The sequence below is a fragment of the Hemicordylus capensis genome, chromosome 4 (assembly GCF_027244095.1).
Source record: "Hemicordylus capensis ecotype Gifberg chromosome 4, rHemCap1.1.pri, whole genome shotgun sequence".
Taxonomy (NCBI): domain Eukaryota; kingdom Metazoa; phylum Chordata; class Lepidosauria; order Squamata; family Cordylidae; genus Hemicordylus; species Hemicordylus capensis.
In genome coordinates this window covers 306,520,609-306,542,864 of record NC_069660.1, presented here as the reverse complement: position 1 = coordinate 306,542,864, position 22,256 = coordinate 306,520,609, and the positions used below count along the sequence as shown (strand labels likewise).

The window sequence follows — 22,256 nt, the reverse complement described above, 5'->3', positions numbered from 1 at the left end:
ACCCATTAGGCACTACCACCCCACCCCACTCCTTTTGCCCAGATCCCATGCTATGCCCCCAAACTGCCCCAAAGTCACTAAAACTTCAAAAAATCCCCCAAAATCAACCATGAACCGAATCACCCGAATTTTTTGGGCCCGAAATTCGGGTGATTTGGCTTGGGCCCGAAAAATATCGGGGGACATCGGGGGTGATTCGGTTTGGCCCCAAATCACCCGAAATTGCTCGTTTCGGGCACAGATCGTTCTGTGCCCGAAATTTTTTGCACATCCCTAGTTTTTACTACTGGTGCTTTTTTATGAGCAGTGTTTTATGGTTTTGTGTCTCTGTTTATTTTATTTTAATTTTAATATTTCTATTGGAAACCGCCTTGAGATATTTTATGGAAGGCAGTATATAAATGTAAAAAAACCCCAAACTTGATTGAAAACATTGACTGCAATCAAGTTTCCAGCTTTCTTATTCATATTTGTATTGAGCCAGCCTACATAGGAGACTGCTTTGGTTGGCCTGATGGATAATCTCCAATTGGGAATTGACAGGGGAAGTGTGACTCTGTTGGTCCTTTTGGACCTCTCGGCAGCTTTCGATACTATCGACCATAGTATCCTTCTGGAGCATCTGAGGGGGTCAGGGGTGGGATGTGGACAAGCTTCTGTGAGTGACGCAGCCTCCCACCTGTTCTCTGGACCCTTGCCCGATGTGGCTAATACCATCTGGCAGGGAGTTTGTTGTAGAAGGCCTGGTAGAGATCATAAATGCTTCTCTGAGGGAGGGCAGGATGCCTCCTTGTCTTAAAGACACAATTATTAGACCACTTCTGAAGAAGCCTGTCCTGGATTCCTCAGAGTTGAGCAACTATAGGCCTGTCTCCAACCTTCCATGGCTGGGCAAGGTAAGTGAGAGGGTGATGGCCTCCCAACTCCAGACAGTCTTGGATGAAACTGATTATCTAGACCCGTTTCAGACCAGCTTTTGAGAGGTCTATGGGATGGAGACTGCCTTGGTCAGCCTGATGGATGATCTCCAATTGGGAATTGACAGCGGAAGTGTGACTCTGTTGGTCCTTTTGGACCTCTCAGTGGCTTTCGATACTATCGATCATAGTATCCTTCTGGAGCATCTGAGGGGGTTGGGGGTGGAAGGCACTGCTTTGCAGTGGTTCCACTGTTACCTCTCGGTCAGATTCCAGATGGTGTCCCTCGGGGACTGTTCTTCAAAAACTGAACTCTTGTATGGTGTCCCTCAGGGCTCCATATTGTCTCCGATGTTGTTTAACATCTACATGAAACCGCTGGGAGAGATCATCAGGAGATTTAGTGCAGGGGGCTATCAGTATGCTGATGACATCCAAGTCTATTTCTCCATGACAACATCATCAGGAGAAGGCATAACCTCCCTAAATGCCTGCCTGGAGGCAGTGATGGGCTGGATGAAAGGTAACAAGCTGAGACTGAATCCAGATAAGACGTAGGTACTTACTGTGAGGGGTCGGAACTCGGGAGATGGTTTTTATCTGCCTGTTCTGTATGGTGTCACACTTCCCCAGAAGGAACAGGTATGCAGTCTGGGGGTGCTTCTGGACACAAAACTCTCCCTGGAGTCCCAGGTTGAGGCAGTGGCCAGAGGTGCCTTTTATCAGCTTTGGCTGATAGGCCAGCTGCATCCCTTTCTTGAGATAAATGAACTCTGAACAGTCGTACATCTGCTGGTCACCTCCAGACTTGACCACTGCAATGCGCTCTACATGGGGCTGCCTTTGTACATAGTCCGGAAACTGCAGTTAGTCCAGAATGCGGCAGCCTGGTTGGTTTCTGGGTCATCTTAGAGAGACCATATCAGTCCGATCTTAAAACATCTACACTGGCTGCTGATATGTTTCCGGGCAGAGTACATGGTTTTGGTTATAACTTATAAAGCCCTAAACAGCTTGGGCCCTGGGCGTTTAAGAGAACACCTTCTTTGCTATGAACCACACCACCCATTGAGATCATCTGGAGAGGTCCGTCTGTAGTTGCCTCCCCATTTCTTACAACTTTTAAAAGGGCAGTCAAGACACATTTATTCACCCAGGCTTTCAATTATATATGTTTTAATTGTGATTTAATTGTGTTTTAATAGTTTTAACTTTTAAAATTTTAATTATTGAAATATGTTAATCTTTTTATAGGTGGTTTTTATTGTTTTGTAAACTGCCCAGAGAACTTGCATTTTGGGTGGTATAGAAATATGCTAAATAAAAAAAATATTAATTGATTGCTATAACAATTAATGCATACTGATTGCAAGTAAGTACTCTTTGTATTATTTATTTATTATTTATTTATCATATTTTTATACTGCCTGATATGCATATCCCTAAAAGCGGTGTACAAAATTTAAAACGTTTGGAAGTCACAAATTAAAATACATGACAATAAAAACAATGCAATAAAATTATTAAGACAAGTTTTTAAAATTATTAAAATTAATTCTAATTAAAAGCGTGAGAGAACAGGAGGTTCTTGAGGTTCTCCTATTACTCAGGAGAATGAACCAAAACTTCTGGTCATGCAGTCCATATCCTTTTAAAGTACAAAATATATGTGCTGAGGAAGTGATTGTGATATAAAGGACTTTATTTTGCCTCTCTGTATATACATATGTAAGAACACTGTGCAGAATAACTTTCTTGAAGACTTAAATGCCAAGACTCACATTCTACACAGCAAGCCACCAATCCAAGGGAGAGGCTCTGTGGCTACTAAGGAGTGCATCATTGAACTTCCAACTGCATTCCCTGCATTCCCAATGGGAGTACCATTGAAAGCACTGTTCTCTCTAACAGGGATTTCCAGGTGTTATTCACTACAACTCCCAGCATCCCCAGCTGCAATGGCCTTTGGCTGGGGTTATGGGAGCTGTAGTCAACAACATCTGGGACTCCCTCTTAGAGGGAACACTGATTGGAAACATGGTGATGGATTCCTTAGTAGGCATGGAGCCTCCTCGCCGTCAGAAGCAGTGCTGGTGAGATTTAAAGTGCTGCAGAAGCAACGAGCCTACCTCTCCCTTGGATCATCTACCTGCTGCGTAGAATGTAACCCAAGAACTTCCCAGAAGGAAGTGCTGGTAGCTTCTGGGCAGAACAGTTCCCCTGTGACATGGAAAGTAAATGTCCTTGTTGTTTGGTTGACATTCTTAATATTCATAATTTGCTCAATAAGAAATATACGACCTATTGCATCATATTTATAATGCATGACTCAAAAGTAGCATTTTTTTTAACCCTAGCTCATTCTCTTATATAGACAAGAAGGCTGTAATTCAATTTGCTTGACAGGAGGTCATGAGATCAGCTTTTAGAGATTATGAATGCGGACTTATTGTGTTTAGTTTCTTGCATTCAGATATCATTTTAAAGGAACACTTTAATATAACTGTAACATCTGGTTTTAAGAATTAAAAAACCTCATTTTTAAAAAGTATCATCATCATCACTCATCATATCATCATCTAGAATATTTACATACCGTTTTCCAACAAAGTTCTCAAAGCAGTTTACACAGTAAAAAGAAAAAAAAAGAAAAATCAAATCAAATAATGGCTTCCTGTCCTAAAGGGGCTCACAATCTAACACACACACACACAGAGAAAGAGAGAGAGAGAGAGAGAGAGAGAGAGAGCAAACACCAGCAACAGTCACTGGGAGAGATGTTATACTGTGCTGAATAGGGACTGTTGCACTTCTCTCTACTAAACAGAACAAAACACCCACTTTATTGATGTTTATATTTATGCGACCTGGCCTCTTTGCCCAGTTGAAAGGGTTTGTTTGTTTGCTTGCTTGCTTGCTTAACAGATTTATATACTGCCCCAAACTCATGTCTCTGGGCCGTTTACAATTTAAAAACACAAATTAAAACAAAATTAAAATGTTAAAACCATTCAAAATTTAAAACCAATAATAAATTCAATAAATCTAATTAAAAGCCTAGATGAACAAATTCATCTTCACAACCTTTTAAACTATTATTTAATATTTATTTTATTTAACATATTTCTTTACCACCAAAAACCTGCATCTCTGGGCGGTTTAAAATTAAAATCATATAAACATTAAAATCATTAACATTAAAATGATTTTAAACCCAACATTAAAAGTATTAAAACTATGAATCTAATTAAAAGTCTGGGTGAACAAATGTGCCTTGACTGCCTTTTTAAAAAGTTGTCAGAGATGGGGAGGCTCTTATTTCAGCAGGGAGCATGTTCCAAAGCCCAGGGTCAGCAAAGGAAAAGGCCCTTCCCCAAGTAGCCACCAGATGAGCCAGTGGTAACCGTAGACATACCTCTTCAGAAGATCTCAATGGGCGATGGGGCTCATGGCAAAGAAGATATAATCTTAAAAACCCAGGGCCTAAGCTGTTTAGGGCTTTATAGGTTATAACCTTGTACTCTGCCTGGAAATGTATCGGCAGCCAATGAGAGGAGAGCTGGTCTTGTGGTAGCAAGCATGACTTGTCCCCATAGCTAAGCAGTTGCATCTGAATGGGAGTTGCATCTGAATGGGAGACGATGTGTGAGCACTGCAAGATATCCCCGTCAGGGGATGAAGCTGCTCTGGGAAGAGCAGAAGGTTTCAAGTTCCCTCCCTGGCTTCTCCAAGATAGGGCTGAGAGAGATTACTGCCTGCAAGCTTGGAGAAGCCTCTGCCAGTCTGTGAAGACAATACTGAGCTAGATAGACCAATGGTCTGACTCAGTATATGGCAGTTTCCTATGTTCCTAGATATTTTAAGATAGGAGTGATATGGTCTCTCTGAGATGACCCAGAGACCAACCAGGCTGCTGCATTCTGGACTAACCAGCACCTTCTATTTTGTCCAGAAACCTGTTGGCAGCCACTGTAGCTCTTTCAACACAGGAAAGAGCTGTCAGAGATGGGGAGACAGTAGGGAACATATTCCAAAGCCACGGGTTGGCAATGGAGAAGGCCCATCCCTGAATAGCCACCAGATGAGCTGGTGGCAATTGCAGATGGATCTCCCCAGATGATCTCAATAGGCAGTAGGGCTCATAACAAAGAAGGTGTTCTATTAACTTTATCTTTCCTATTTAACCAGGAAGTCCTAGGGACCAAGGATAGATGAATTACTATTGGTGTACAGCTCACCCCGTTGTTCAGCAGAGCCCCTAACTGAGCTGACAGACGTGATGGACCTGTTTGCAGGGTTGGCATTGGAGTTGCCCAGACTGTTGGTGTTAAGGGACTTCAATGTTCACAGTTGGACCAGGTTGTCAGGAGCAGCTCAGGAGTAGTTCATGGCAACCATGACAACTATGGGCCTATCCCAAGTGGTTTCTGGACCAATGCATGTTGCTGGTCACATGCTTGATTTGGTCTTTTGCTTTGATCGAGGTGGTGTTCCATGTGTGGGGACTCATGTGATTTCCACATTGTCATGGAGGGACCACTATCTGGTTAAAGTAGGACTTGCAACCACAACTCACCTCGGCAGGGATGAAGGACCCATTAGGTTGGTCCACCCAAGAAGGTTATTGGATCCAATAGGATTTTAAGAAATCTTGGGAGGGTTTTGTGTTGGCTCTGCTGGTGATTCTGTCAGTACTCTAATGCAACCTTGGAATAATGAGCTCACTAGAGAAGTAAACACAATTGCTCCTAAGCGTCCTCACCAACTTGCTTCAAAATTAGCCCCATGGTATTCAGAAGAATTACGGGAGCTGAAGCGACAAGGTAGATGACTAAAACGCAAATGGAGAAAGACTCAACTAGAATCCGACAGGTTACAACGTAGAACACATCTGAAGATCTTTGCTCTGGCAATACACATCCAGCAGAGTTGGCAAAGAAGCAGTGGATAATACATTTAGGGCAGAGTCTGTTATGGAGGTGTCCAGAAACTCCTCTCATCTCGTCAGACTGCATCACTTTCAGCACTGTGCATCCTTACACCTGCTCTCTTGAACCTTGCCCATCTTATTTTATGTAACATTCAGATTATCGGAGAGGGTCTGGATGAGATTACACATCCCCTGAAAGATCAGGTACGTAGCTTGGACACAAAACTCTCTCTGGTTTCTCAGATTGAGGCAGTGGACAGTAGCACATTTTATCAGCTTCGGCTGATATGTCAGCCTACACCCATTTCTGGAGGTAAATGTCCTTAAAACAGTGGTGCATATGCTGGTAACCTACAGGCTTGACTACTGTTATGCACTCTACCTGGGGCTGCCTTTGTACCTTGTCCAGAAACTACAGCTCGTACAGAATGTGACAGCCAGGTTGGTCTCTGGGACAACCCGAAGCAATAACAATATTTAAAGAATTGCACTGGCTGCCGATACATTTCTGAGTGAAATGCAAAGTGCTCGTTATTTATTTATTTGTTTATCATACACACACACACACACACACACACATATATACACACACACACCACCTGATATATACAACTCTAGACAATCCAAATTCCAATGTAAAAGTAAAAACAAACAAAACGCTTTCACAGAATAAAAACAATGAAAAAGAATTCAGAGTGAAACAATTAACATAATGTCACAGGATAAAAACAATTAAACGGTTTAAAATTAATTGTAATTAAAAGCCTGAGAAAACAGGTGTGTCTTAAGGGTTTTATCTGATTATTACCTATAAAGCCCTGAATGGCTTAGGTCCAGGTTACTTAAGCGAGTGCCTCCTTTGTCATGAACCGTGACACTTATTAAGATCATCTGGGGAGGTCCAGTTATGGTTGTATCCAGCTTGTCTGGTGGCGACTCGGAGCCGGGCCTTGTCTGTGGCTCCCCCAGGGCTTTGGAACGCACTCTGTGTTAAAGTAAGAGCTTCTCCATCTCTGATGTGCGCGCTCTCTCTCTCTCATGCACACCCCCCCAGGGGGTATATAAGTACATAAATAAATAAATAACCAGGAAAGGTTCCTAGGGAGGGGGCAGCATGTGCCTACTCATGGTGTGCATACATCCTGATCATACGACAGGCTGCTGGATGAAATATCATCTTAACTGGCCCTTTGTAAAAGCCTTTTGGGGCTTCTTGGAAAACATCCTGTGAATGGTGGTTTTTTTTCTTTTTTGCTGTTGTTTTTTTTAAAGGACTTGTACAAAAACGGGAGCACGTCAAGAGTACTATCAAAAACACACTGAAAAACATCTTGTCCCAGTCAAAACACGTGCTCCAAAATGGGGTTGGGAGGTTGGGGAATTTGCTGTTGATTTGCATGAACAAATTGTGTTCAGACATCAGCTCCAAGGACCACCGCCTAGCCTCTCTCTTGTTTTGTTCCAGGAGCGGCTGGTTCTGTCAGTGTTACCTCGATTTGTAGTGCTTGAAATGATTAACGACATGACCAACGTGGAGGACGAACACTTACAGCATCAATTCCACAAGATCTATATTCACCGCTATGAAAATGTCAGGTGAGAGAATGTGTCTGCCTCTTGTGCTTTAACGATCTCCTCCTCCGCTGAATGTCAACTGCAGGCTTTTGGGTGCCATCTTTTGATCAGTTCATTAATCACCCATTTGGAATGTTGAAAGTTGTTGCTCTGCTTTCTTTTCTACTGATAAGGGTTGCACACAGTTGTCTAGAATGCATCAGAGCACCATGGTGACTGCTCTTTGGCCACCGATGCTGAATTCCCCCTTGTTTCCTTGCAAATCGGGGGTGGGGTGGGGTTGTTCATGAAAACTGATCCTGAACCATAATGCCCTACTCTTGCCCATCTTGCTGCCCCATTTTCAGGTAGCCAAAAAAGGTGCATTAAAGAGATTTGGGGGATAGTGTGACAAATAGGTGGGAGGATGAAATTCAATGGCAGGAGTGATGCTCTTACTGACGGCTGCTAACTGGCCAGCCTTTTCCCCCAGAAGCCCCTGGGTTCTGAACCTTTGATACTCCAGATGTTGCTGAATTGCAACTCCCATTAAGGGTCTGCAGAATTGTTTTGAATCAAACTCATCTTGCCCAGAACCGGGCCCCCACCAGCTGCACTGATGGGGGAAAGTGCCGGCAGGGCTTTTGATCCCTCTTTTAGTTGCCAGGGATCCCCCTTTGCTTGTAAAGGGGAATCCTTACCATATTCCCTTTTACAAGCATCCCGAATAGTGCCGAACTGGTTCAACCCGGTTCAAATGCACAAAATGAACCGCCCCACCGGTTCTAATGAACCAGTGGACTCACGGACTGGCGGTTTGGTATGAATTCAGTTTGAATTTGAACCAAACTGCCCAGAACGGTTCCATGCACAACCCTAACTCCCATCATCCGCAGCTACAATGCATTGTGGTTGGGACAATGGGAGTTGTAGTTCAGCAACATCTGGAGTACTACAGGTTGGGAACCCCTCCCTAGAAGGATGTGATATTGTGATTTCACTCTGATAGGCCTTCTAGACACAAGAGTACCCTCTCTTGGTCCATTCTGGAGGCCATCATTTCCCCCCAGAACCCCACTTTAGAATAGTGCTTTGTTATCTTGTAGCACTGTTGTAGCTGGCTTTAATGGGGGAAATGGCTAGCGAGCAAGCACTGTTAAAAGAATCACCATCACAGTAAAACACGCAACAGCAAGCAAGGTAAATGGGCAGTTTCACCACCACCCCTTTCCTCCCTAGTCACCCCAAATTTTGAGACAACCATTCTCTGCTGATAATTTGCAGCTTAGTCTTAATGAAAACTGACGACACCAGTTTATCACCACCAAGGCCGCAATCCCAAGCTTTCTTCCTTTCAAGTAAGTCCCACTGGAATTAACAAAGCTTGCTTCCAAGTCAACATAATTAGGATTAGGCTGTAATCTTTCTGGTGCAGGCAGAGTCAGCTATACAATGTAGCCAGTTGGTACAACCACCCAGGGCAGCCCAATTCAAGGGATAAAAATATGACCTGGCCTGACCTGATCTGATCCCTCCTTCTTATTCTTATTATCAGTGGCTACTAGTCCAGTGGCTATAGGCCACCTCCTGCCTCAGACGCAAGATGCCTCTCAATACCAGTTGCAGGGGAGCAAGAGCAAGAGAGAGGGCATAACCTCAGCTGTTGTCTGTGGGCTTCTCAGAGGCATCTGGTGGGCCACCATGTGAAACAGGATGCTGGACTTGGGCCTGATCCAGCAGGGCTGTTCTGATGTTCTCCTGGCCATTAGCCATGGAAATAAGACAATGAGGGAGAGAATTTTGTAAACAAAGAACCAAGCATTTGAAGGGAAGAGACACCCCTCTTGAATCTGAATAAAGCATTCAGAAACCTAGTTAGCCCCAAGTGCTGGCAACCAAAGGCTCTCCCTGCTAGAAGATAGCTTATGAGAGGGTCCTATATGGCAGCTTCTAATCAAGGGATGGTCTCCTTTGTGGTTGTTCCTTTCTGAGGTCAAGTATCCATATCTCCGCTTCACAGGTACCCAGTCTAGGCCATAATCTCCCTGTGACCTCAGCACTGGGGGCAGGCAAGAAAAGGATTCCAATACTACCCTTTGTTTCCTCTGCCCCCCTCCCTTTAGCACCTTCTTCCCCATTCCCTCAACCCCTGGAAGCCAGGACAGTCAGCCCATCAAGTCTCTCCTCATCAGCCCCCCTGCTGCCTTGCTAAAGACTTGGCAGCTTTGACAGTTGCACACCAAGATAAGCACAGCTGCGTCTTCTGGGTGTCCATTTCTCAGTGGCAGAGCATATACTTTGCATGTAGAATGTCCTTGATTCAGTCCCTGGAATCTCTGGAAAGACCTCTGTGTGAAACCTGAAGCTTTCCCAGACAGCATGCTTTACCGTGGGTTTTCTGTGAGGCTTTACTGCGAGTTCAAAGTTGCCCGCCCCCCCAAACCGACGCAAAAAGTGGATTTTTAAACCCCGGATATAAATCGGGCTACACTCAAAAATGCAATGAAAAACCTGGATTGTGTGTGAAGTGCTCCCCAATAGCTTGCAGAGACTTGGGAGTAAATCTGGCCGATATGTGAAAACACCCCCTCCATTCCGGAGGCTATGCAAACTAAATGCCGGGTGTGAGAAACTTCCTAGAGAAGTCATTGCTAGTCAGTGTAGATCAGGCTTATGAAATCGACCTTTAAAAAAAAACACAAACCTGGAACCTGGAGGTCCACCAACTGAAGCTAGGTACAAAATAGTCACTCAGGGCGGTGGGGGCCGAGGGCCAGATGATGGTCATAGTATACATTTACTATGAGGCAGCTATATATATCTGGGCTTATACTGTGCCAGCTCAAATCCTGCCTCTGACCAAGTGCATATGACTATGGGGTGGCTTTACAACAGGCCTGTACAGCATGTGGCTCATCAAGCCAAAACAGCCCACCAGGGTTCTGGCATGGTGGCCTACCCAGCGGGGTTTAATAAACCACTTGCTTGTGTTTCCTGTCTGAAACTGCAGAAACAGAAACTGCAGAGAGCTTGCCGAGGGCTGAGCAGAGAACAATATATTCCTAGTGGGCTGTGCCCAGCCTCCTGGTTCATACGCCATGCAGCTTTGTCTTGCATGGAGTGACCATGAAATATCATTGGCTGGGATCCAAAGATCACTGAGTGGAAGGAGGACATGACTTAGCGTAGCTTTCCTCATGACCAGCCTAACCCAGTTTGGGGCAGCCCAGGTAGGGTTAGGCTGGTTGTGAGAAGTGGCAGGATCCTCATGGATCCCTCTGCTCCCCTCCCGTCTAACCCCCTTAATAAACCTGGGTTTTATCCGGGTTTTAACCCAGCCTTAACCCAGCTACTAGGAATTGTGCGATTCTTCGGGCTGCGTGCAGCCCAAGGAATCACAGAGACAGGCACATAGAGTGCCCATCTGAGGGGGGAATCATCAGTGCAATGCGCGTGCCATGCGTTGCATTGAGGGATGCCTGGAGGCCGGAACAACGTGTTCTGACCCCAGATCTCTTTACCCTGCTCCATGCTTCATGGAGCTGCACAGAGCAGGGCTGTCCATGTGGGCACGCGGGAGGCGCAATGAAGCCAACCTGCTTGGCCATCTGGGAGGAAGGTAAGTGGACAGCAGCCTTCCGCCTGTGCCCTCCCTGCCCACCCAGGGCAATCAGGACAATCACCCCAGTGTTGTTCCCTTGCTAACTGAGCAAAGAGGCACCTTTCTAAAGCAGTGATTATTTAGCAGGGGGAGATCAACTCTCCCTGTTCACCACAGCACAGCATCCCTCCAGTGGATGTTGCTGGTGTCTATCCTATGTTTCTTTTCAGGTTATCTCTCTATCTCTCTATCTGTCTATTAATTGATTTATATACCGCCCTTCCAAAAATGGCTCAGGGTGGTTTACATCAAAATAAAAACAATTAAAATCAATTAATTAGAATCAAAACTAAATCAATCAAACAATTAAAATCATTTAAACATTAAAATCATTAACATTTAAAATCATTTAAAACCAACATTAAAAATTTAAAACAATGAATCTAATTAAAAGCCTGGATGAATAAATGTGTCTTCAGTGCCTTTTTTAAAGTTGCCAGAGATGGGGAGGCTCTTATTTCAACAGGGAGCGCATTCCAAAGCCCAGGGGCAGCAACGGAGAAAGCCCATCCCCAAGTAGCCGCCAAATGAGTTGGTTGCAGGCGAACCTCTCCAGATGATCTTAACAGGTGGTGGGGTTCATGGAGAAGAAGAAGTTCTCTTAAATACCCAGGGCCTAAGCTGTTCAGGGCTTTATAGGTAATAACCAGCACCTTGTATTTTGCCTGGAAACGTATCGGCAGTCAGTGTAGCTCTTTCAATACAGGAGTAATATGGTCTCTCCTAGATGACCCAGAGACCAACCTGGCTGCTGCATTCTGGACCAACTGTAGTTTCCAGACTACGTACAAAGGCAGCCCCAAATAGTAAGATTGTAAGTCCTTTGGGGATGGGGAGCCAATGATTGATCGATTGATCGATCTCTACGAAAACCACTTTGAGAACTTTTGTTGAAAAGTGATATATACATAATCATAGTAGTAGTGGTAATGGTCGTGGTGGTAGTAGTAGTGGTAGTAATAGTAGTTCCATCAACTCATGCTCAAGTAGTCATGGTGGACTTTTTTTCAAATGCAAAGCCACAGCGTGCCAAGGGTTGCATTACAATATGTGAAACATGGTGAATCATGAAGACAAAGTCTGTAGAACCAGCTTTGGACAGGAGCTTGTGCAAACTCTTACACAAAATTGATAGAAGCTGATGGAAGGCCAGAAGTGCGTCAGCTGCGTCCGTTTCTTGAGATAAATGACCTCAGAACAGTGGTACACCTGCTGATAATCTCCAGGCTTGACTACTGCAATGCGCTCTACGTGGGGCAGCATTTGTATGTAGTCCGGAAACTGCGGTTGGTACAGAATGCGGCAGCCAGGTTGGTCTCTGGGTCATCTCAAAGAGACCATATCATTCCTATATTTAAAAAGCTACACTGGCTGCCAATAAGTTTCCGGGCAAAATACAAGGTACTGGTTATAACCTATAAAGCCCTGAACAGCTTGGGCCCTGTTTATTTAAGAGAACGTCTTCTTCGTTATGAACCCCACCGCCCATTGAGATCATCAGGAGAGGTCTGTCTGGAGTTGCCACCGGCTTTCCTGGTGGCTACTTGGGGACGGGCCTTCTCTGCTGCTGCCCCAAAGCTTTGAAATGTGCTCCCTGCTGAAAAAAGAGCCTCCCCATCTCTGACAACTTTTTAATAGTCCTTAAAGATGCATTTATTCATCCGGGCTTTTAATTAAATATTGTTTTAACAGTTTTAACATAGTTTTTAAATGTTCTTTTAAAATTTAAATTGTTGTAATATTTTAACTTTTACTATATCGTTTATTTTGTTTTAACTACTGTTTTAAGTTTTGTGTTGTCATTTGTTTTAACTAACGTTTTAATGTGCGTGTGTTTTTGTTTGCTTGTTGTAAACTGCCCAGAGACGTGAGTTTTGGGCATATAAAATATGTTAAGTAAATAAATAACATAAAAATAAATAAAAACTTTGCCGAATTAGAATAACTAGTCCATGATCCAGGCTCATAAATCTTGGCCATTGGTACCATCAGAGGGGATGGATGTTCATAGTGATTTTTGGCAACGGCTACTCCACTAGAAATGGAAAATAGGTGATAGCATTCTTGCACTTTTCCAGCTTTCTCTGTTATCACCTCTTCTGTATCCCTGCTTGCAAATGATGAGGATAAAAATGCAGTCATTTTTGCACCGAGGAAAAGGTTAGGGTCAGAGACAGAGTTAGGGTAACAATTGACATAGGGACATAGGAAACTGCCATATACTGAGTCAGACCATTGGTCTGTCTAGCTCAGTATTGTCTTCACAGACTGGCAGCTGGTTGTACTCTCTCCATGGAGTAAGCTTCGAAGAACATTCCTGGTCATTTTCATTTCTATTCCTCTGATAACATTGATAAAACTTTATAGTAGTTTTTTGTGGTTTTAAAACGTTTTAAAGCTTTTAAAACACCACTGCACATCTGGCCCAATGGTCAGGATAATAAAAGTATGATAACACCCTCAATACTGAAAATATTGCAATGCTACCACCTATTTTCCATTTCTACAGGTATAGACTTTTTCAAAAATCACACTCATTCTTCCCCCTAGATGGTACTGAACACCCCAGCTGGCTCATGTACTAAACTCCTCTGGATTTTATTAACTTAGGAACATAGGAACCTACCATGTACCGAGTCAGACCACTGGTCTATCTAGCTCAGTATTATCTATAGAGACTGTCAGAGGCTTCTCCAAGGTTGCAGGCAGGAATCTCTCTCGGCCCTATCTTGGAGATGCCAGGGAAGGAATTTGGAACCTTCTGCTCTTCCCAAAGTGGCTCCATCCCTTGAAGGGAATATCTTACAGTGCTCACACCAAGTCTCCCATTCATATGCAACCAGGACAGACCCTGCTTAGCTAAGGGGACAAGTCATGCTTGCTACCACAAGACCAGCTCTCCCCTCCTATACTGAATCACTTTTCTCACACAATGCTTTTCTGCTACGTCAGAAATAGCCTTTCTGGTTTCTGTGACCAGAAGAGATCTTCTGCTAGCAGAAAGTCACTGTTAGATCCAAGCCAGTGCTGCACTGCACATTGTAGTGCTAGGTGTTTTTGTTCCTATGAAGATGGGCTCCTTATCCTTAGGGCTGGTTGACACATGCATGGATCTTTTTTGTTCACTCGTCATGATGACCCTCCACTATATATCTGAACTGTCTCCATTGACAAATGTTTTAGTGAACTTGACACTGTACAGAATTTTCATGAGTGCTTATTAATGTCGAATGGCTCATTCATACATGTAAGTCATCTCTTGATGATGGACATACAGGTGTGAACCAGTCCTTAATGACTAAGGAAGGTCTGAGATTGTTTTTTTGTGTGTGTTTGAGCCACTCAGGGCCTTATTTTGACACGCTGAGCCCCTAAGCTATGCCCTAAGCTATGTCTAAGCTATTTTAATGGCAGCTTGTCCCCAAAGGGCTCACAATCTTAGAACAAAACATAAGATAGACACCAGCAGCAACAGCCACTGGAGGGATGCTGTGCTGTGGATGGATAGGGCCAGTTGCTCTCCCCCTGCTAAATAAAGAGAATCACCACTTTTAAAAGTGCCTCTTTGCTCAGTTAGCAGGGCACAGCTAAATAGCATAACTATTTTTCAACCAGGTATGTAAAACTTTAAATTTAATCTTTTTTGGTATTCAGAGGCCCATCATAATGTGAGGTCCTAAGCTTACTCAGCTTGTGCCTAAATCCGGAACTGATAGAATAATAGTTTTTCTGAAGCTTTCCCCCTCTCACCCTATTTTTCCAGGGAAAATGCCCAAGATATGCATTGCAAACGATGAATCAGCAGAAGCCATATTCAAAACGCATGCATGCAAATTAAAGCTAGACAACTTTGTTGAGAGTTTCTCCTTAAAGCTTTAATATTAGAGTCCTATAGGAACATAGGAAGCTGCCTTATACAGCGTTAGACCATTGGTCCATCTAGCTCAGCAATGTCTACACCAGGCCTTCTCAACTTAACCCCACCCCCCAGCTGTTTATGGACTACAACTCCCATAATCTCCAGCCACAGTGGCCAATAGCCAGGGATTATGGGAGTTGTAGGCAAACATCTGCAGGAAGGCCGAACTTGAGCAGCCCTGGTCTACACTGATTGACAGAAACTCTCCAAGGTTTTAGTCAGGAGTCTTTTCCAGCCCACAGGCCACCTAATGCCGCAGCGAGGAAGCAATCTGCCTAGCGACCAGGAGGCTGTTGGTTTGAATCCCCACTGGTATGTTTCCCAGGTAAACCACTCCTGTATTCTACAAAGAAAACCACATGGCTCTGTACAGGGGCGGAGCCATCATTGGGCGAACGGGTTCAAAGAACCTGGGCCGCTCCCAATCAGGGGCTGCAAGCGCGGCCCCAGACACCCCCACACACATCTGACATCAGATGCGGGGGCGTTATTTCGGTCCCAAACGGGGCTCCATGGCCACGTTTGGAGCCGAAATCAGCCTGCGCATCATAGGTAATGTGGCCGGAGCAACTCTCCCTGCCATAAAGGCAGGGAGAGCCACTCCTGGTCTCGCTGCCAACGCAGTAGGCCAATCAATCTCCCTCCCAAACAGGGCCTCAAAGCAGCGCAGGCCAATCTCCTTTCCAAATGGGTCGCACAGCCCCGTTTGGAAGGGAAACCACGCCCCCGCACCTGATGTCAGACATGGGGGCATGGCTAGCCAGGCGCGTCTGATGTCAGTCATGGGGGTGGGGCCAAGGGGCCATGGCGGCGGCCGCACACCGGCCATCACCAGCCTGGCTCCACTCCTGGTTCTGTAGTTACCAGGAGTCGACACTGACTTGACAGCACAACCATTCCATTCCTTTTCCAACCCTACCTGGAGATGGCAGGGATTGAACCTGGGACCTTCTGCTTGCAAAGCGGATGCTCTACCACTGAGCTACTGCCCTATTCCCAAAGGTGGCATGCATGGATACATGGGTATCCAGACGATACCAAAACCTGCTTAGCTTCAGAAAGGTGGCTGTATTGTGTGTTTTTAAGGCATGCTCTGGGACCTAGCACTAACCCTGGTGCTGCGCCTGCCTGTGACTACTTCTGTAGAAGACACGCCCAGGCTGCGATCATGGGCAGCCATTTCAAAATCCAGACCAACCCATGGGCCCTGCTGGAATGAGTAGCTTAGCTCAGTGGCAGCCAGGACCTTCACTGGCAACCTCATCCATTGTCCTGTCCCCCAGGACTTGAACTGGGAACCTACAGGCTGACGATGGATCTGTTCTCTGTGAGCTACTGGAAAGCATTTAGAACAGTCTCAGAGCCTTCTTCAGGCCTGGAAGGTAATAGGGGTGTGTCCAGAGTAGGGGTGCATAACAGTATTGGCAGGCATTATGACTCTTCCAGCTTTGCCAAGCCTGGTATAAATATCAGGAATCTGGCCTTCTGCCCTAGCCTGTTCAATATTATCTACATACTATATCCAGCATGCAGCTGTTCTTAAAAAGGCCCACTGGTTTCATACATGAACTCATATACAATTAGCTATCTCCAGAATTACATCCTTTGACTCTTCCCTGTATTTTTAGGCATCAGGGTAAGTCACCTCATTCCTGAAGTGCCCCATTTTTTGAATCACCTCCTAACTCTGGGCATCATGATCAAGCCATTAATGGCTGGTCACCGTTATTTATTCCTATTTATTTATTTGTATACTGCCCAAAATGCAAGTCTCTGGGTGGTTTACGACAAAACAATAAAACCAACAAATAAAAAGGTTAAAACATTACAACAATTTAAAAGGTTAAAACTATTAAAGATTAAATAATTAAAACCGTATCTAATTAAAAACCTGGGTGAACAAATGCATCTTGACTGCCTTTTAAAAAGTTGTCAGAGATGGGGAGGCTCTTATTTCAGCCAGTAGTGTGTTCCAAAGTCTCGGGGCAGCAACAGAGAAGGCCCGCCCCCGAGTAGGCGCAAAATGAGCCAGTGGCAACTGCAGATTAACGTCGCCTGATGATCTCAATGTGTGATGTGGTTCATTGTGAAGAAGACGTTCTCTTAAATAATACCCAGGGCCCAAGATGTTTAGGGCTTTATAGGTTATAACCAAAACCTTGTTGAAGGTCAGACTGTTGTTGTCGAAGCAGCTGAAAAATGTGTCATCTTAGGATGGTACACTATTTATTTATTTTTATTTATTTATTTGATTTCTATACCGCCCTTCCAAAAATAGCTCAGGGTGGTTTACACAGAGAAACAACAAATAAATAAGATGGATCCCTATCTCCAAAGGGCTCACAGTCTAAAAAGAAACATAAGATAGACACCAGCAACAGTCACTGGAGGTACTGTGCTGAGGGTGGATATAGGGCCAGTTACTCTCCCCCTGCTAAATAAAGAGAATCGCCATGTTAAAAGGTGCCTCTTTGCCAAGTTAGCAGGGGTTAATGGGTTAATTTAATAGGAGAAGCATAACCTACCATCTTAAACAAAACACTGCTATAATTCTCAAAGGGTTAAAATCAAGCGGTCCCATTTTTGAGTCAGAATAGATTTTCTTCCATCTCTGTGGCCTTGGTTTCACCTAGACATAGGTTTTTACTGAGTCTGGCAGAAGGAACAAGAAAACTGTAAGTGCTTTCCACTGCATTAAATTAGATATGCCAGGATATTGTCTCCTCCCCTGCTGTTTTGTAGCTCAGAAATGAGCAGAATCACCATTATGAAGCTGCCTGATGCTGAGTCAAATCATTGGTCTACCCAGCCCAGAATTATCTGTTCTGACTGGCAGTGATACTTCAGGGTCATAGGCAGAGAGAGGTTTTCCTTATCACCTGCTGCTAGGGTTGGAACTGAAATTTCTCCAAAGTGAGAAGGCATTTCAGGATGCCTTCAAGGAGAAATCTGGGGTTTCTTTTTAGAACATTTTTTAGATAAATGTTGGGGGTGGGAACGCCATACCAGACCAGAAGATTAAAAGTAATTTTATTATATAATATTTTAATGTTACATTATAAAATACATACTGTATAGGTAGTACTTTGTAGTAAATGCTTTTTATATCCATTTCCAAATGTGGAATATCCTTTATAAAGGTATTTTTGTTGAAGGGGAAATTATTTACTTTGGGGATGTTGATGCTATGGTCTGTGTTGGCACTCACCAAAGATGGGTGGTGTTAGTCATTGGCCGCCTTCGGACAGACCAGCAAACTGTGGATCCATCCATGGGGTTTGCCTCCATCCCGTCCCCCATGTGCTTCCATACGATCAGAATCTGAAATCTGGGGGCTGGCAAAGGAGGCGGGACTGGCTGTGTGGACTCCCTCCAGCCCTGGAGGGACAGCCTGCACCAGCCAATGAGCTGGCAGCCTTCAGGAGGAACTTCCTCCCTTACCTCCAGTTTGGGGAACAACCAGAAAATGGATGGGCATGCCTACATGGTGACATGTCTTTAAAACACACAGTTCCTATTCAACGGAGATGTATCTGGCACGAACAATTAATAGACTAAGTTACACTTGTAGTCTTGGTGGCAGGGTTATATAGAAAATGAGGAGACCTACTGCTTTTCCATTCGTTTCTTTGGTACCCCATCTGGCAACACAGCAGCTTTAGCTAGTGACGAAACTGACTACAATCTTGCCTTTGTATATAGCAGGGGTTCTCAAACTTGGATCTGCCAGGGTTATTGGACTACAGTTCCCATAACTCCCAGACACTTGGCCACTATGGCTGGGTATTGTGGGAGTTGTAGTCCGACAGCATCGGGGGGGCCCATGTTTGAGAACTCCTAGTGTATAGAGTTACCACCTGCATAGATTGTGCTAATGACTGTGTAAATACCTGAAATGCTAATTTTATTTTCCCCTTCTGGGTTCAGCATTCTTTTCGCAGATGTGAAAGGGTTCACAAATCTCTCCACAACACTATCAGCCCAGGAGCTGGTCCGGATGCTGAATGAACTCTTCGCCAGATTTGATCGCCTAGCACATGTGAGTCAAGTTGCCTATGCATTTTCAGGACTTCGAAATGAGGTATCATGTTGTGATGGAAGGGCAGTAATCAGTTGTAGTAGATCAGACCTGTACAACCTGCAACCTTTTGGGCTTAACACAGACCAACAGTCCTATACTGTGGTCTGGTTCTTGAGAACTTCACTGTCCCTGCAGTCCCAAGCAGGCAGCAAAAGCAGAATGTTTTTCAGACCCCTGGAGGGCTGCCTTACAGAGCTAGAGAAATAGGTTTGACATGAGGATGTACCACCAGTTTTAGAAAACCATATGAAATTCTGCATAACTCAGTCTTATTGTTTTACTATACCTGTTTCATCTTTGACTGGAGCAACAAATCTTTTGTTATTTACAAAGCAACCTTTGGTTCCTCCTCCATTTGATATGCACCAGCTGGCTAACTGCTGCCTATTCATTGTTAAGCATTCTTAGAAACTACCTTGATGCCCTGGGGAAGACTGAAGACCTATAGTCTGCAACACCCAAATGTTTCACATGTAGAGTATTCCGTGGGAAATGAACTCTCCTTGAGTGCTCTATTTACATTGTAGATGGGGACACCCATCCTAGGATGAGATGTTTGGATGGCTTTTTTCAAAAAAGGGTGTAACAAGGGTGGGGCAGCCAAGGCACGTACCCTGGGTGCCATTGCAAAGGGGTTCAGAGTGCCTGCCGTGTCCCCCCCCCCCAGCAAGCACTTGCCTGTTTATTTCAGACAGTGTTTGCTGCCTAAAAGCGTCTATTCCCCTTTCTCTTCCTCCAGAGAGGGAGAGAAAGGAAGAATAGATGCTTTCAGGCAGCAAGCCCTGTCTGAAATGACTCTGAAGAGCTTGCTCAGGCTCTTCAGAACTCGAGGCTATGCCCCTTTTCATGTGATGTCAAAGGGGGCATGGCCTCAAGCTCCGGAGCTCAAGGCCACGCCCCCTTTGCATGATGTCAAAGGGGACATGGTCTCAAGCTCCAAAAAGCCTGAGCAAGCTGAACTTATAACTTTAAAATACAAGCAAAATCTGGCTTAAAAACAGGTGGGTTGAAGAAAAAGGGGAAAGTGACTTCAGCTGGTAAAACTGAGAGCTTGTTTCTCACAATTTGACTTATCTAATACTACTCAATGAGCTTTGTGACTGAGGCAGCATTTGAATCTGGTGCCTTTTGTATGTAAACGTATTATTTGATTAATGATCCATTGCAGAATTGTCCATTATACAATTTTGAATGACCCCTTTTTTGAAGTACTAGATCTGGCTCATCTGATAATGGTGTTTTATTTTGTCAATCCCTGTAACTCTCCTGTTGGTAAAAGTACAAGCAATCCATTTGTTTTCAGCTTCTTTAAATATTTTCTTCTTATCAGGGCAGTTTTAAAATTTCATGCCTGTGGAGTAGTACTATCAAGTCTGGATTCCATGTTTTTCCTTTTGCATATCCATGAGAATGTATCATCCATTTACTGGTTTTAGTAAAGTTGCACTTCATTGCTCAGTTCTGAGCAAATAGTCGATATAGGAAGATGCTGAAAAGCATCATCTCATACTGTGTGGGAGAAGGTAATGGTAAACCACTCCTGTATTCTACCAAGAAAACCACAGGGCTCTATGGTCACCAGGAGTCGACACCAACTTGACGGCACAACCTTTCCTCTCTCTCTCTCTCTCTCTCTCTCTCTCTCTTTTTTTTGCACTGCTCTGGGCTACTTGGAGGAGGAGGAAGTGCAGGATATAAAAAGTGTAAAATAAAATAAATACTTGTATTTGATCTGATATTATGGTAAAGTTATCTGAAAGACGGGTGTCAGATGTTTGGACGGGGGGTGGTGCAACTTCAGTGCTTGCCCTAGGTGCTATTTTCCCTAGATACGCCCCTGATTTTTTGCCAGCCCTGCCTCCTGCAATCACTACGATGTGCAATAATTCAGATAAACTGGGCCACAAGCAGGAGGTCCTCCTTCCACAGTCCTGAAACTTTCCTATTCAAGCTGAGACAGTAACTAGCCAGGTAGGTTCTTCTTTGCCCCCATGTATATCCAGAAACAGAACTCTATTTACTTCCTTCTCCTTTGTCCTGTGACTGACCACACATTCTTAGACAATTCCAGGGGTGGTAAGGGTGCTCCTGTTACAGAAGCAGCCAAGTCAATTGGCACTTATGGTCCTTAGGAACATAGAATTGAATCACTTTATTACAGCCGTAGGCCATACAGAGAACATACAAAGATTAAAACAAGAGTAAAAGCAAAATATGCCAGCAGTAATATAATACATAATTATCAGGACAAAACAATAGCTCCTAAGAATTAGATCGTAAACAGGATCTTAGTCTAATAGCGACATAGAAGAATTTCGCCGCCACCTTAGTAACCTCATTATCTTGATCCTCAAGACAAAAATTCAAATAAAAGGGGTCAGCTCTTCCTGCTTAGGAACATAGGAAGTTGCCTTATACTGAGTCAGACCCATCTAGCTCAGTATTGTCTACACTGACTGGCAGTGGCTCTCCAGTTTCAGGCAGGAGTTTCAGCCCTTCCTGGAGATTCCAGGGAATAAAACTGGTACCTTCTTGATGCAAAGCCGATGTTCTTTCACTGAACTGCAGTCCATCCCCTAAGAGGAATACTGTATCTTACAGCAGACAGAGCTCACATGTAGTTGCACATCCGAATGCGAACCAGGGCAGACCCTGCTTAAGAACATAAGAACAGCCCTGCTGGATCAGGCCCAAGGCCCATCTAGTCAAACACCCTGTTTCACACAGTGGCCCACCAGATGCCGCTGGAAGCCACAGGCAAGAGCTGGGGCTCATGCCCTCTCTCCTGCTGTTACTCCCCTGCAACTGGTACTCAGGTGCATCCTGCCTTTGAGGCTTAGCAAAGAGGACAGTTCATGCTCATTACCACAATATCAACTATCACCCCTACTCCTTGGGAGGCTAGAAAAACTCCTGAAAGTAAGTGGAAGGAAGCCCTGATTCTCTGGGGAGCACTGTGTTGAATTCTCAGTTTATTTTATCTGGTGAGGAGTGTGCATAAGGAAGAGGTATATGATCTTTCTACAACTGTTGCTTATGGTTGATGAACCAGCTCATGCCATCATGCTGGGATCACCAATTTACAACTTGCCCTACTTTGAGGCCTGTAGCATACTGACCATTGCACTGAGATGTGTTAAAGATTTAGTGTAGTGATAGGCAAATCCTGACCTTTCCATTTCCCTACATGCTAG

General features: G+C 44.4%; 1 protein-coding gene across 3 annotated transcripts in view; it reads left to right on the top strand.

Moving 5' to 3' along the window:
• The window catches only part of ADCY8 (adenylate cyclase 8), a 196,553-nt gene that overhangs the window by 72,486 nt on the left and 101,811 nt on the right, over positions 1-22,256 (top strand). For all 3 annotated transcript variants that reach the window (XR_008306004.1, XM_053244776.1, XM_053244775.1), the window contains exons 3-4: positions 7,313-7,443; positions 18,909-19,020. Coding sequence is in view for 2 of the 3 variants with exons in the window: in XM_053244776.1 (XP_053100751.1) it covers positions 7,313-7,443; positions 18,909-19,020 (243 nt within the window). In the remaining variant the exon portion in view is untranslated. The remainder of the gene's footprint in view (positions 1-7,312; positions 7,444-18,908; positions 19,021-22,256) is intronic.